General features: G+C 53.3%; 1 protein-coding gene and 1 non-coding gene across 4 annotated transcripts in view; both read left to right on the top strand.

The window, feature by feature from the left end:
- Nucleotides 1-16,264, top strand: part of KSR1 (kinase suppressor of ras 1) — a 152,981-nt gene that overhangs the window by 99,898 nt on the left and 36,819 nt on the right. For all 3 annotated transcript variants that reach the window (XM_057717004.1, XM_057717006.1, XM_057717005.1), the window contains exon 3: nucleotides 12,054-12,201. In XM_057717004.1, coding sequence (XP_057572987.1) covers nucleotides 12,054-12,201 — 148 coding nt within the window. The remainder of the gene's footprint in view (nucleotides 1-12,053; nucleotides 12,202-16,264) is intronic.
- On the top strand, nucleotides 13,280-13,408 carry LOC130841107 (small nucleolar RNA SNORA19). The gene has a single exon (XR_009050148.1). It is a non-coding gene; the product is annotated as a small nucleolar RNA SNORA19 (small nucleolar RNA).

Here is a 16,264-nt window from a genome sequence, read left to right as displayed (position 1 = left end):
ACAGAAACTCCTCTCCCTACCTCGTTCTTCCCTGGGACGCTGCACCAGGGGCCGGGGCTGCTGGGGACCCTGGGCTCGGGCCCCTCATCATGCATTGCCTGTGGAGCTGGGTGACGGCCAAGGCTGCCAGGGGCACAGGGACCCCACCGCCCACGGTGCTGCATGAAGCACGAAGCCTGGAGCAGCCCGGGCCAGAGGACTGTGAGGTAGGCACTGGGGTCTGGGATCAGGTGGCATTTCCATGAGAGCCTGGAAGGAGTGTTTGGCTGGGCTCCGGGTCCTTGCTTTGCTAACTGGCTACAGAACACGTCTGGAGAAATCGGCATATGGAGGTAGAATGTGCCTCCCATTTCATTCCTTTTCTTTTTTGCAGTTAAGTGGCTGGTGGGGACCCATTGGAATCTTACTGAAATAGATCCTCCTCTTCTAGTGAATGGTTTTGAGCCCATTCGTGCTTTTGGTTTGAACAGGGTACACACTTGTTTTGAGCCTGCTTCTTCCTCCAGGAGCTTAAGAAACCGGAGTTGTATGGGCCAGGCCCAGCCCTGCCTTAGTGCTTCTGGTCAACCAGATAAGGGGGGCCAAGCCCTGTAGAGGCTGTGAGTGCTAGCTTTGGAGGTACATGGGCCAGGGTGCAATCTAGGCTCCATCGCTCACTTGCTGTGTCTTAGGTGAGTAACCTAATCTCTCTGAACCTCACTTTCCGTAGCCACTAAGCGGTTGTGCCCAGGCCACTTCATGAGTGGCCATAGTACAAGGAGTTGTTCTTTTGTGACTTGATTGGTTGTGAAAAGAGGAAGCATGGCATGAAGATGAGTAAGCATCAGTGTGCCACAGCCCGGGGTGGGTCTTAGGGCTCAGCTCAGAACCTGAGTGTTTAGGTGCAGCTGGTGATGTGGGATTTGCTTCTTTACAAAAAGAAGAAAAATGTGCCACCAAAGTGGGCACGGGCCGGGGTGGGCGAGAACATGGAGCTGAGGATTTCTGCCCACCCACCATCTTTTGAGCCACCAAGACATCAGGGACTTGCCAGGCTCCGGGTGAGGCCATGAGCCCAGAACCCCACTGTTTCCGGATTCCATAGGGCTCTGGACCCATGAGGTGAGCACGTGGCATGATATCCCTTAGGCCGACACCTTTGGAAAAGATCCTCAGGGCAGACCTCAGGGATGAGTCTTCCCTTTGGCTCACCTCTTAGAGCAGCTCAGAAAACCCAGCAGAGATGCCACCTTTACATCTGGGTAAGGAATGCCCATCGTGGCAAATGGTGAGCTCTCCCAGGTGTCAGTACCTCCTGGTGTTGCTCCCGGGCAGGGCCTTGTCCTGGTGCTGTTGTTCTGGGTGACCCAGGCAGGTCCCCTCCCCTCTCTGGGCCTTGATTTCTTCCTCTGTAAAATGAGTGTTGGACTAGGATGTCTCTAAGGGTCCTCTGAACTCTGCCTTTGACCTTGGCAGAGGATGGGCTTGTCTCCTCCTCTCTTCCCAACCCCATGAATACCCATTGTCCCCTCATGCCCTCAGCCCCTGGTGGCTCTGGCGATGGCCTCCTTGGCTTGAGTCCTGGCTCTGCTGCTGTTATGGGGCAGGAGTTGTTTACAGGGTTTCTGGAAAACTACAGAGAGGGGCTGCCTCCCTCCAGGCTCTCCTGAGAGATCTCAGTCTCCTGTTTGGACATCGTGGAGCAGCTCTGAAACAATGGGCCCCTGTCCTCAGCCGAGCAGCCGGCTTCTCAGGTCTCCAGCTCTGGGCTCACGTCCTGTAGCCTGGCTCAACCCCCCTCCCCGCCATGGACAGACAGACTGACAAACAGCCCCGAAGGACAGACTGTGTGCTGAACGCTGGGACGTGTCTCTCTGCTGGAGGGGTCTGTGATTTGTCTCCTCGCCCCGCAGAGGGCACACCAGACTCCACTGCTGGGGCTGGCATGTGCCAGGGCCTTGAGTGAAGTTGCTGTGCCCTGAGGCCTGGTTGCCCGTCTGCTTGGGTTGCCAGTCTGCCATGGGGCCGGGTTGGGGGGCCTCACTGGCTGCACTCAGAGCTGTCACCCTGCGGATGCGGAGGAGATAGGGTAGATTGGTCTGGGAATCGTCTCGCGACGGGTGTGTTTGGGAGACGTTGGGGACCACCAGGCACTAAAGCTGGCCGCAGACATGGCCGTGCCTGAGAGCCCCTGTTTATTTCTGTAGGTGCCTTTACCCTCAGGAGAGCGGGGGTTCCCCACGGGGAGGTGCATTTCAAACCAGACCCTACTCCCTGCACCGTTTGCAGAGGACCACCAGGCATCCCAGTTCACCAGGGCTGGGGAAGCTGCTGCCCTGGAGCAGGGCTGAGGTGGTGATGGGCCTTTGACCTCCCAGCTTCCCCAGCTCCAGCCCCTCCACACTGCCCTGCTCGTGCAGGGAGGGACTCCCCACCTGCCGGTTCCCTAGAAGCCAAGCATCACCCAAGGGCTAGTGTGGCTTTTTGGCTGCTGTCAAACCCTCCCGCTGTTCTACCCTGACCCCAGTCTTACTTTTGAACATTCTCTTGTTTGTTTGTTTTAGAGTATTCCATTTTTGACTTGAGTTTTACTGTGGAGGCTAGTGGACAGTCTAGTGGGTTCTTTCCCACAGCGAGCAAGCATCCTGGGGGTAGAGAATCCCCCCCTATCGAAGCCCACCCATCTCCTTTCTCCATTTTGGGAATAGCGTGTATTGGGGGAAGCACACAATCCCAAATCTATGGGTGTGTGTGTGTGTGTGTGTGTGTGTATGTGTGTGTGTGTGTGTGTGTGTGTGTGTGTGTGCTTCTCTAATGCTACACGTATCTGGCCATTTTCAAACAACATCCAGGAGGAGAGCTTTTGGAAATGTGTGTTGATGACACAGAGAAGGGTGACAAAATGTAGGCCTGCCTACAGATGACAGATGTGGGCCTGCCTTGCCCCTGCACTGTGTTCCCCTCTGCTGACTGTGTGCTAGGGTTGGACAGGGAGAAGACACGTCAGCACAGGGAGAGGCAGGAAGGAAGGAGCAGTGTGACCCAGGGCCACCAGGGCATGGAGCCCAACATAGCTAATGTGTGTTTTTTGAGTGGCTTGAATGACCCACCAGGTCAAGGGTTGCTAAACTACAGCCTGTGGGCCAAATCCAGCCTACCACTGGCTTTTGTATAGCCTTTTGAACTAAGAATGGTTTTCACATTTTTAACTCATAAGAAAAACAAAACAAGGCTATTTCGTGACATGGGAAAATTATGTGAAATTCAAGGTTCCGCGTGCATAGTTAAGGTTTTATTGGCACACAGCCACACCCATTTGTTTTCATATCGTCTGTGGCTGTTTTGGTGTTCTGATGGCAGAGTTGAGCAGTTGTGACAGAGACCATATGGCTTGCAAAGCTGAAAATACTCACTCTCTGGCCTGTTCAGAAAAAGTGTGTCAATTCCCGCACTAGGTACCTCAGGGTTTATGGGAGGAAGAATGGAACTTGGGAGGCATCCACAAGACAGGCTTTCCAGGGGGGTGGGGCCAGCCCCCTGGTGTGGTGGTGGTGGCTGTGGTGACAGCAGATGCCACCAGAAGCTGGAGATCTGGTCCCAGGCAGAGTTGGAGAGCACCCGCCTCCTCCACAGGGCAGGAGGGGGCCTGGGGGGTGCCTGGCAGGCCCGCTGAAGAGATTGAAAAGGAATGCAGAGAGACGACCCCCCCGGGAGGCCTCCTGCAGCCACTTTTAACCCCACAGCTGGAGCGCACCCCAGCTGGGCACGGGAGTATGGCATGGCTTGGAGCCTGGAAAACAAGATGTGACCTGTGATGCCAGGTAGACTCTGGCCTGGGAAAAAGATCTCGCTCTATAGAGCAAAGAAGTGGGCAACAGTGCAGGCAGAGCCAGCTGGCTGTGAAGAGGTAGAGGTGGCCATGCCTTAGCCTCACCAGTCAGGCTGTGTAGCCTTGAGCAAGTTACCTACCCTCTCTGAGCCTTATCATGCATCTCAGGCTGTTATGAGGATTGCATGTGCTGACACCTATAGTTCATTGAACAGAGTGCCTGGCACCCAGGAGATGAGTCATAAATGATCATCACTCACCCTTTCTTTTTTCTTTCTTTCTTTTAAAAATAAATTTATTTATTTATTTATTGGCTGTGTTGGACCTTCGTTGCTGCACATGGGCTTTCACTAGTGAGAGCGGGGGCTACTCTTCACTGTGGTACATGTGCTCCTCATTGCGGTGGCTTCTCTTGCTGGGGAGCACAGGCTCTAGGTGCGCAGGCTTCAGTAGTTGCAGTGCATGGGCTCAATAGTTGTGGCTCACGGGCTCTAGAGCACAGGCTCAGTAGTTGCGGCGCATGGGCTTAGTTCCTCCACGGCATGTGGGATCTTCCTGGAGCAGGGATCGAACCCGTGTCCCCTGCATTGACAGGCGGATTCTTAACCACTGCGCCACCTAGGAAGTCTTTCACTCACCCTTTCTTGACCCCCTTCTCACCTCCTCCCCTTTAACCTGCATCCCTCCACCTCCATACGCTATCCCATCACCGTGCCCTCTTTCTGAGGCTTTCAAGCCCAGACAGACTAATGCATAAGCCAGAGACAGCGACTCCCTGAAGAGTCCACCAGGCTCCCCGCTCTGTGAGCCCCCACCCTGCCTTGAGGGAGGGAGGGAGGCACCAGTGTACAGGAGAGCCCATCTCCTAGGATGTCTGTGGGCTTGGGCTAGGCTGGGGTTGAGTTGAAGGATCAAGGGCCTCATGAGAGCACTGGCAGGAGGTCAAGCGCCCAGGGTGCTGCCCTGCCCTGCCCTGCCCTGGCCAGACCTGCCTTCTTAGACCCTTTCTGTCCTGGACGACTTTGGCCAGACTTAAGGCCCCACAGCCTGTCTGCCCTCATGGTCCTTACCCCCAGAAATTCTGATTTAATTGCTCCAAGTTGGGGCCCAGTCATCAGGATCCTTTTTTTAAAGCCTCCCAGGTGATTCCAGGGTGCCACCAGGGTCAAGAGCCACTGATCTGATCTAGCCAAACCCACTCTTTTTATAAATGAAACTAAAACCCAGAGAGGGCCAGGGGCTGGCCCAAGGTCAACAGAGGTCCAAGGACCAAATCTGACCCTTCTTTCACTGGGAGGCGGTAGAGAGAAGCCTGCCAGGAAGGGGCTGACTTCTCCCAGGAGGGGCTTTTTCTCATTTCCCAGGGCTGGGATAGTGACTAGGTCCAGAACTGGTCCACCGACAAAGCCAGTATCCCCGAGCCGTCTGCTGATCTCCATGGAAACCCCAGGAGCCTGCCCGACCCAGGCCCCTCACTGCTCAGCCCGTCTTGTGCCTCCCAGAATATCCAACTATCATTATCCAAGTGTCACCCCTCCCTCTCCCTCAGCGCCAGCGGTGGAGAGAAGGCAGGAAGGAACATCTGTCAGGTGCTCCCTTGCCAACTGGAGGCATGCGGGCTCCCAGCCTGGGCTGCCATGGAAACCCCCTTGCTCCTCTCCCACTGAGCCCTGGCTGCAGAGAGGTGTGCAGGGTGCTGGGGGTCCACCTCGGGCCTCTCAGGTGTGACCAGTCCCCAGGCAAGCATCTGTGGGGAAGGATCCTGGCCGTTGAATTAAGCCCCAGCCAGGGAGACTGGCGGATACCTCTGCCCACGCGCCAGAAATCCAGGTTCGACCGATGGACCTTGCGTGCTGGCCGCACTGATTGAGGCAGTTACTGCCATGACTGATCCATGCTGTGCTGTAGGACTAGACGGAATGCTCGACGGAGACACCAAGAGTGGGCTTGCCTGTCGGTTTTCCATCAGCCCAGGCCTCCACCAGAATTCCGTCCTGAGCTGCCACACGCAGGCTGCGAAGCCCCTGGCATTTGCACAGCCCGCCTGACCGGCGATGGCAGGGGGACGGCTCTCGGTGTCAGCCAGCACAGGTTGCTAAGTATAGACCCAAGGCAGCCCCGTGGCTGCTGGTAAGTCCCAGAATACCATTTGATACCCCGCCTGGCCTGTGACACCAGTCGGTCGCCGCCAGCTGCTGGGTTGGGGGGAGGGGCAGGCAGTGTGTTTGGCCCAGCCCGTCCCCGCCTTCCACTGCAGAGAACAGAACCGGCAGTTTCGTGATCACAGACTGGGAGTCACCTCCACGCTCCACTGGCCCTGCCCTCTAATTATCATCAGAAAGAATAACTTAATGTCACCTACCGGAGACGTAAGTCGTGGCTCCAGGGACCGGGCGGAGGCAGGGAGCCAGGGTGCCCTGTCCTGCGGCCCCACCACTCACGTGCTGACCCAAGGCTGGGTGGAGCCAGGGCATCGCCTGCAACAGTCTGGACAGCCATGTCGTCCCTTCCTGGTTTCTAGTTCATATTTTCTTCTATAGATGGAAGCTGGGGTGGGATGGGCAATAATTCTCCTCGAAGCAGTGTGGATGCTCAGCTTGGGTCCCTTCTCCAGAACGCCAGGGCCTGGGTGCCTGGCTTTGAGACAACTTGGCATCTTCGTGTGCCTCCAGGCAGGTGGGAGGCGCTCCTGCAGGCTTGGGGCCGCTCAGACTGAGAGCCTTTCAGGGTGGCTTCGCCTGCCGGGTTGTCAGCAGGCCTGTGAGTTCACCATCAGCAGGTGGTGACGCTCATTCCCTAATTTGCTTTCGGTTTAGAGATTATCCAGAGCAATTGTGCCTGAATTACTCTGGTCTGAAATAACCTCCTAACCTAGACTTGGCTGTGCCTGGGACAGTGAGCGGGAGAATCACATCCACACGTGAGGTTCGGGGGTGCCGAGCTGCACGGAGGCCTTGCTTGAGTCGTGGTGGGAGGAGATGTTGGGGCCCCTCCTGGGCTGGCACAGCCACCAGCCCAGCCTGACTGTTGTCTGGCTGGAGGTGCGGCTGAGGCTGGGGGATGCGTGTTTTTTTTTTTAATACATTTATTTATTTATTTTATTTATTGGGTGCGTTGGGTCTTCGTTGCTGCACGCGGGCTTTCTGTAGTTGCTGCAAGTGGGGGCTACTCTTCATTGCAGTGTGTGGGCTCCTCACTGTAGTGGCATCTCTTGTTGCGGAGCACGGGCTCTAGGCACGTGGGCTTCAGTAGTTGCGACACACAGGCTCAATAGTTGTGGCTCACGGGCTCTAGAGCACAAGCTCAATAGTTGTGGCGCACGGGCTTAGTTGCTCCGCGGCATGTGGAATCTTCCCAGAGCAGGGCTCGAACCCGTGTCCCCTGCATTGGCAGGCGGATTCTTTTTTTTTTTTAATAAATTTATTTATTTATTTATTTAATTGGCTGTGTTGGGTCTTTTTGGCTGTGCACAGGCTTTCTTCAGTTGTGGTGAGTGGGGGCTACTCTTTGTTATGGTGCACGGGCTCCTCATCGCTGTGGCTTCTCTTGTTGCAGAGCACAGGCTCTAGGCACGTGGGCTTCAGTAGTTGCAGCACATGGGCTCAATAGTTGTGGCTCACGGGCTCTAAAGCTCAGGTTCAATAGTTGTGGCACACGAGCTTAGTTGCTCTGTGGCATGTGGGATCTTCCTGGAGCAGGGATTAAACCCGTGTCCCCTGCATTGGCAGGTGGATTCTTAACCACTGCACCACCTAGGAAGTCTGGGATGCGTTTTCTTTGTCTCCTGGTCCGCCTGGTTGCAGCGCACCTGCCTCATGCACGTCCCCTCTTGATTGAATTAACTTTGGTTCTGAAGTCGCTCATAGGAGTTGGAAAGCCAGGGCACTTTGCTTTGGTGGTGGGGTCCCAGAGCCAGGGCGGAGTCTGGCTGAGAAGGCCTGGTCACCCGGGGATGTGTTGCCAAAGGCGCTTACTGCTGGGCCGACATCGTTCCCCATTTGCCTACAGAAATAAAGCTTCAGAAGTTGCTAATTAGACAGACCCCTGGAAGATGTCAGATTCTTCATACAGGGTCTCCATGCTGTGATCTGGGGGCTCTGTTGTGATTGTTTGGTCTGCACAGATTTGCGTTCATTGCCACCATGTAAAAATCAGCCCTTTTAAAGTAAAAATTCTAATTTTTTAATAAGATCTGGTGCCCCTCCTGTAGCCTCTCCAAGGCCCCAAAACTGAGAGCAGAGGGTAGGTTTCTGATAAGCATCGTCCTTGCTGCTGTCAGTTTTCTTGTTGCCCAGGAAAGAAGCAAGAGAAGTGTTTCTAGTACTTATATCTCCATCGAAAGATAAATCAAGGGGTCACATGCCCACTGGTCTCATTTCTTCCTGAGGCCTGGCCCTGAAGCTTGTGTGTTTGAGACCCTTAGTCTACCAGATAATCTGCTGACTGGTGGGCAGCGTTGTTGACTGCAGTGTTTAGGTAGAGTGGGGTGGTCCCTCAACAATCCAGCCCTGCAGAGAGGAGGGATGAGAGAACAAAAGCAACAGTCAGAAATCATGGCAAGGGGCTTCCCTGGTGGTCCAGTGGTAAAGAAGTTGCCTTCCAATGCAAGGGATGCGGGTTCAATCCCTGGTCAGGGAACTAAGGTCCCACATACCCTGGGGCAACGAAGCCTGCACACCACAACTACTGCACTCTAGGGCCTCAACTACAGAGCCCACGTGCCCTGGAGCCTGAGCGCCACAACTAGAGAAGAGAAAACCTGCATGCCACAACTAGAGAGAAGCCCGTGTGCTGCAACAAAAGGTCCTGCATGCCTCAATGAGGATCCTGCATGCCGCAACTAAGACCCATGCAGCCAAAATTAAATAAATAAATAAATAAATGTTTAAAAATTAAAAAAAAAATCATGGTGATGCTGGTGTGCTGACCACCCCCGTTTCACGCACAGCTCACACCTCAGGAAGTGATGCTTGTTCTGGGAGAGGCTGGGGCAGCTCCTATGTTAGCGGGACCCTAGGTTGACTCTTGACTCTTCTGTCCCAGGATCCCTGCCCACCACCCGACCCCCCCAATTTGTCTAGCCGACCCCTGGTTTGAGTTGGAGCCTGAAGAGAGCACAGAGGAGGGAAAGGAAAGCCTCCCCTGCTTCCTTATTCCCCGGGGGAGTGGACTGATCCCTAAAGCCTCAGGGGAGTGAGAGAAACTTTCCAGCTCATTCGAAGCTGTAAGGAAATACTTTTTCATTCTTTTTTTTTTTTTTAAAGGGAATGGATTTGGACATATTCTTTCTCTTTTTTAGGGGGTTACTTTGCTTGCTAAAGACAAAGGACTTCCACTTTACAGTATAGTTTTTTGTTTTGTTTTGTTTTTTTCCAGAAAGCAGGTAGAAATGAATTCCTTTATTTTGAAAAAAAATCATTTTCCCCAAGGTAGCCACTGCTTCCCAAGGCTTTGCCCAAGTTCACGAGTGACAGTGGGGAATAACTGAAGGAGCTTTGGGGCCCGGCATACCTGGGTTTCAGTTTTGGCTCCACCATTGATTAAATTGCATTGCGTGAGGTCACTGAGCCTTAATAAAATGGGATTAACAGTATCTCCTTGCTGAATTGTTTTGAGTGGAGACAGTATACAAAGCCCTGGACGTATTGTAAAGCACTAGCAAATAGTTTGTAATAATAAATGTTGTTATTATGCCTGAGAAACTGAAACTTGGTGTGGGCAGGGAGGGAAAGAATATAAAAGAGAAAAGAATCCAAATTTGCTTTGTCGTTAGATTGGGGATTGGGTTCCTGGGCTTGTCTTTGTCATCATCGACCCCCACCTCTACCCCCAAATCAAGCAGATACTGGAATCTCCACTTTCGGGAGAACTGCTGAGTCATCACAGCCTTGGGAAAATGTGCATGTATGGCTGAGAACTGAGGGCACCCCAGGGAAAGGTGGAGGGTTGTTTTGTGAAGGTCAACTGTCACTTCCATTTGATCTCCCCTGACAATATTGCCAAATGGCTTTTAAGAGTGAAATGAGGGGAAAAGATGTCAAAACTGCGTTTCTATGAAGAATGTTATTGAAGTCAATAGAGAAGACACATTGATGGAACAAAAGCTTCTGCCCAGGGACCATTATCTAATCAGCCTGCTCTCTGTGCTGTTCGTATCGTTGGTTTCCAGTGACGTTCTCATTTTATCGTTTGGAAGGATTTCTGACAACCAAGGGTTTGTCCAAACCAGTGATGAGCTTCTTGGTGCATTTGGTATCTATTTCTAATTTTTGGTGTGACTCATTCTAAAGAGCCACGAGATTCTTTTCTACAACCCTGGAGATTGAAGGATATACATACAAGACACAAAGGTGGGGAGAGGGGACACGGCCAGACACCCGGGGCCACATGCCAGGCCTCAGATGTGGCCCCACCCCCCAAGCATCACAAAACCCGCATACCATTGCCCTAATGACTCACAGCCAGTATCTTCATCAGGTTCAGCTGTATGTGTTTTTTAAAATTATTATTATTATTTTGACTGTGCTGGGTCTTCGTTGCTGCGCGCAGGCTTTCTCTAGCTGTGGCGAGCGTGGGAGACTCTTCCTTGCCGTGCTCGGGCTTCTCACTGAGGTGGCTTCTCTTGTTGTGGAGCATGGGCTTCAGTAGTTGCAGCATCCACGTGCGGCAGTTGTGGCTTGCGGGCTCTAGAGCGCAGGCTCAGTAGTTGTGGTGCACGGGCTTCGTTGCTCCGAGGCGTGTGGGATCTTCCTGGACCAGGGATCAAACCTTTGTCCCCCGCATTGGCAGGAAGATTCTTAACCGCTGCACCACTGGGGAAGCGCCCAGGTTCAGTTTTGACATTTGAGTATAAGATTTATAACACCATGGATTGACTGACCATAACACTGCTCTTGTAAAACTAGACACAGCTTGCTAATAAAAATCAATGAAAATCAGCTTAGATTCTCAAAATCAGCAAGCTTATGAGAATCATTTGATGTGGGATGTTTGGCCTTTCCTGTTATAGAAAATCTGGAAACTACAGAAAGGGGACAACACCCCCTCCCCACCCCCACCCCCCCAGTCTCACCACTGGTCCCATAGCTCTTTGAGCTTTCTCTGTGCTGGGCCATATCTTATTGCATTGCAGTAACTTATTTTCATGTCAGTCACTCCACAAGCCACTGAGGCCAAGGACGTGTCCCACTGTTCTGAGCTCCAGGCTTTGTATCACATGTGGCTCAAAGTCATCAGAGCCGGAGGGGTTCCCCCCCGCTCCTGGATGAGAGGAAAGAGCATAAGCTTTGGAGTCAGTTAGGCCATGATTCAGATATTCACTCTCTGTATTCGTTTTCTTTGCTGTGTAACAAGGTGCCATGAACTTAGCCGCTTAAACCATCCTGCATGTGTTAGCTCGCAGTCCTGTAGGAGGAAGACTGGATGGAGGGGTCCCCGAGGGCTCAGCCAGCTTCCCTGCTTAGCGTCTTGCCTGGCTGAAGTCGGGGTGTCAGCCAGGCTGGCCTCTTACCTGGAAGCTTTGGGAAGAAGTCACATCCAAGTGCGTTCAGGTCATAAGCAGAATCCACTTCCTTGTGGCCTCAGGCTTGAGGTTCCCTTCTTGCTGGTCAGCTGGGGGCCACTCTGTCTCCTTGAGGCCACCTTGTTCCTTCTGTGTGGCCCCTGCATCCACAGAGTCTGCACCAGTCCTTTCCATGCCTCGGGCATCCCACTTCTCTCCGCTACCTTAAAACCTTGGAAGGGTCCACTGAGAATCAGATAAAGCCGGGTAGTAAGGACCTACACAGTGCTTGGCGAGGGTTAATTCTTTGTAATCCTTCTCTAGATAGGCCAACTTTATTTGAAGCCTATCTTGTCTGATTCAGAGACAGCCAAATTGTAAGGGGCCATCTTTATCTGAAGTACTTGTCATTCTAAAAAGTTGTCGTGATTCATCATTCTCCGTGGAGAGGAATGAATAAAAAGAGACGAGAAGCGCAGCACGCCCTCATCAGAACTTATCTGGCTTTTTTCTTCCTTCCCCCCAACCTCCCACCCCACGTTTTGGCGTCTCTGCTTCAGCTGCTGTCTCGGAGCGCTGGGGGTGGGGGCCAGGGTTGGCTGCCGGTGCCCTCAGACAAGTGGTGGCTCTGGGTGGGAGGCCAGCCCTCCGGCAGCTGGCCCCTGCCACTCAGCGGGAGGCCGGCCCTGGCCGGGAGGAGGATGACTGCTCACCCAGCTCTCCGCCTGTCCTGTGCTTGCTCAGGAGATCCTCCACGAGCTCACGCTGGATGCCCTGCTGGACATGAACGAGGCCAAGGTGAAGGAGACGCTGCGGCGCTGCGGGGCCAGCGCCGAGGAGTGTGGCCGCCTGCAGTACGCCCTCACCTGCCTGCGGAAGGTGACAGGCCTGGGTAGGTAGGGCCAGCCCCGTCGGCTCCCTCTCCCTCCACCTCCCACCGCCTGGACGTTGGAATCTCTCCCAGGGTTGGCCTGGTTCCCTGGGGGCCAGGGCTTTTGCTGGGATGGATGATGGGGTGGGGACAGTGTGACCAGAGTCTCTGGGACAGCTTGGAACGGCCAGGGTCCACGCTCAGAAAGTACGTGATGGACCTGACCCGAGGCAGAGGCTCTCGCTGAGACAGAAGGCTCCCAGAGAGATCCCAACTGGTCTGGCCAGTATGAAGCTTTAGTCACTGTTAGGAAGCCCAGGCTGGTCTGCTGGGAGAGGCTGCATGACTTCGCCTCTGTGGAGGACGTCTGTCGGGGCTCTGTGACTCTCCTGCCTCTTTCTGCATTCCAGCCCCCTCCCCCCCCCAGCCCCCTCCGTCCCCTCCCCCTCCTCTCTCTGTCCCCATCGGCTGGCTGGGCTGTGTGCTCAGAAGGCACACGCTGTTGTGGGCTCAGCCTGAGCCAAGCAGGAGGAGAGAAACTGTACCACTTTCAGTGGTGAGTGTGGACACGGCAGCCCCGGGCGAGGTGTATAATCCTGGCATTATGAATAATGTTCCTCGGGAATTACTTGCAGGCTTTCTAAATCTTGCCTTGGAAGCAGCTTCAAATGCCCTGATTTAATGGTCCCACAACCACCCAGATAAGCCTTTAAAATGAGCCTAATAAATGGAATTAGCTCCATTTTTAAATTAGCTGAGCCACTTGTCTTATCTCCGGATGCCTGAAGCTTAAGGAAGGTGTTGAGGTTTATATTCTGCTTGATTTTGTTTTTTCCCCCAGAGAGGATTGTGCTTAATTTCTTCCCTGGCCCCATTGTACCAAGTCTTCCTCTGAACACAGAGCCCAGAGCTTCACTCAGTTCGGAAAACCTCAACACATCAGGCCTCTGGCGAGTGCCATGGAGTAAACAGGACAGGGACATGGTTAGCATTCTTGTCCCCACATTTTACAGAGAAGGAGACTGAGCCCAAAGAGGGGAAGGGTCTTAACCAAGGCTGCACAGCCGTGGCTGGACTCGAGCCTTAGCTTTTGCCACCTGTGCACATTTCATTGTCTTTTTTCTTTATGTCAAGAGAAAAGATATTTCTTATGTGCTAAATAAACCTTCGGAGGTAAATTAGCAGCGTGACTAATTTAGCCATTGCTGTCAGTCACCTTCAGACAACAGTCAAAGGGGAAAAAGAAAAAAAGTACTTGCCCCCCAAGCCGGGAATCTGGGGGACCTTGTCAGCCCTCCCTCTTTATGCCTACATTGTAAAGAGTTGTAGAGGAGCCAGCCATTGGGTGGTGGTTACCCCTGTGTGTTAAGGCTGCTGTCTGTCCATCCTGGATGCCAAGCTAGGAAGATTACTAATTTACGAAGCACTTATATGCCAGGCACTTGACACACGTGTGGCAATATCCTTTTAACAGGTGGTGGTGAGCTCCTTTTGTAGCTAAAGCATCTGAGTGTCTGAGGCCCAGATCCGTTGTCTGGGGTCCCACACCTGACACTCAGCAGAGCTGGACTTGGCCCTCAGGTTTCTTCCTCAGAGGGTGCTTTTTCCAATATGCCCTGGAGGAGGCCCTGGGCAGAGGGTCTTTTCCAGGTGCTTCTTTCTCATTCCATCTTAGCTTGTGGTGCCCCTACATCCCCTTGAGGGACCTACCACACCCCAGGCCAGGACGCAGGCAGGGAGATGGGTCTGCCCAGCAGTGGCTGCACTTCAGGTGTACCTGCTGGGGGCTGGGTGGTACCTGTGATCACCCTGTCTCTCAAGTCGTGCAGTCAGAGTCTACTGCCAAGTGAGAGCAGTCTGGTTACATTAAACGATGGAATTAGACTGCCTGGGCCCAGCACTCTGCTTGGCCACTTAGAACCCATGGGACCTCGGCCAGGCACTTAACCTCACTGTGCCTCAGTTTCCTTATGTGTAAAATGGACATAATGACAATACTTCCTCTCATAGAATTGTTATGAGGATTAAATGAGTGAAGGTCAAGTACTTAGTCTAGCGCCTGGCACATATCAGGTGTTCTTTTCAGTATTAGGCCTGTGGGGTGATAGAAAATTTTGACATCTCTGATTTTAAGAAAGGTGATGAAGGGTGTTTTCTTTACGCCAGTGGCTGGTGAACTGGGGAATATCACGCTTGCTGATACTTCCCAGCCTTCACCCAGAGCAGACATCACTAATCAATCCCTGAGCTCTTCCTACGTAGTGACTCCAGAGTCACTCTCAAGCAGCCATTGCCAGTTGACTGGTGTTGGCATGCACAACAAAAGCCATTTGCCATCCCTGAGCTGGCTCCAAGCCCTGGTGATTAAATAGACAATTTGAAGACTTGGGGGCTTTTTTCCTTTGGTGGCAAACTTGCCCACAGATCCATGGAACTCGTTCTGTCATCCTCTCAACACAAGTGTGTTCAGTGCCTTGTATAGGCCAGCTTATAAGTTAAAGTGTAGGTCTTTCTAGAGGAGCAAGCATAAGAAATACACAGACTAACTCATTCTCCAAGTTGATTCATAAACAGAAAGTCACCCTGCAGTGAGGTGGGAGGAAGGGCATGCGAGGAGGGGGTGGAATGGACAGACACTAAGAACTGTGAAGGATAATCCCTCTCCACCATCCCTAATAGATGGCTCTGTGGGCTAGGCTTGGCCACCTCTGATGACAGAGAGCTCATTACCTCCCAAGGCTGTGCCGTTATAGATTATTCAGAATGGGTAGCCTTGGGGAAGGAGGCCCAGTGCTGTGGTTGAGATCGAGGGCTTGGTTCCCATCTCACAGCTTACTTAGCTGTGTGACCTTGGTGTTGTACATGGCCTCTCTGAGTCTCAGTGACCTCACCGTGCTGGCAGATTGAGGAAGACAGGGAGAACTCGCAAAGTATTCATAGAAGGATTACAGGGTGGAAGTTCGTTTTGTCTTGAGTCAGAATCTGCCCTCCTGTACTTTCCACTTATTGATAATTAGGATGAGGGAGGTGTCTTCTTCCCCACGACAGGGCCTCTGTGGACGGGGTTCCTTTCTCCCTGCCCCACCCCTTCAGTATCTCCTTGTCTCCTATAAGGTTAAACCTCAAGCCCTTGGCAAGACATCCAAGGCCCCTCCGCAGCTGGCCCCAGGTGGGCTGACCCTCCAGCTTCATCTCTTGTCTCTCCCTGGCTTGTCCTGACCTCTTAAGGCACACGGGACCCTGTGTAATTGCCAGAAAGTGCCGTGCGCTCCCTTCCTTTTCATGTGCTGTTCCCTCTGCCTGGTACACCCTCTTCACTCCTTCCCTAGCTGGCCCAGCCTGGGTGCCACCTCCTCTGGGAAACCCCCTGACCCCCAAGCTATTTAGGGTCCTCCTCCTCTGTACCCCCTCAGTCCCCATGCGTCTCTGCATCAGCGCACAGCACGCCAGGTTGAGCATCTGTCACCCTCCCTGGACTCCCCAGGCACCATGGATGAGGCTTTTTTGTGCCTTTTTTGTGCCTTGACACCTGGCATATACTCGAATGAATGGACTGACTATGTCGTTGAATTGGAATCCCTAGAGCCTCAAGGGCTCGGGGGCCTCAGGCAGAGGGTCACCAGGAGGACAGCCGAAAGTCACTCACAGGCTCCTTTCAAGAGGAAATGGCTGTTGATCTCTTTCTAGCTGGATCTCTTTTCTAGCAAATTCCCAGGGCCGTTTGCTATCGGTGCAGCCCCTTTTCCTGATGACTGCGTTTTCTTGGAAGGGAGTTCTGCCCTCACACAGCCCAGCTTCCTTTCCCTAACTCTTAGAGATCAGTCACCACTTCCCTCTCTGAGGTCGCCCACGTTGGGGATGGGTTTCCTGGCTCGCTCCCCTCAGACCTATCAGCAGGAGCCCTGCCCGTTCCCTCCTGGGCCTCATTTTCCTCTCTGTGAATCGGGGACAGTGGTATCTAAGCTGGTGCCCCCACAGTCAGCCAGAGAGTGTGGAAGAGTGTGTGCGCACGAGGGGCCTTGAACACGTGAAGGCTGGCATTTGGAGCCTCTGCTAAGGGACTGTGCTCCTGGGCCCTGGCCAC

This window comes from Hippopotamus amphibius, chromosome 17 (genome assembly GCF_030028045.1).
Source record: "Hippopotamus amphibius kiboko isolate mHipAmp2 chromosome 17, mHipAmp2.hap2, whole genome shotgun sequence".
In the NCBI taxonomy this organism is placed as follows: domain Eukaryota; kingdom Metazoa; phylum Chordata; class Mammalia; order Artiodactyla; family Hippopotamidae; genus Hippopotamus; species Hippopotamus amphibius.
The sequence above is the reverse complement of the archived record's forward strand: the minus strand, read 5'-3'. Positions and strand labels throughout refer to the sequence as shown.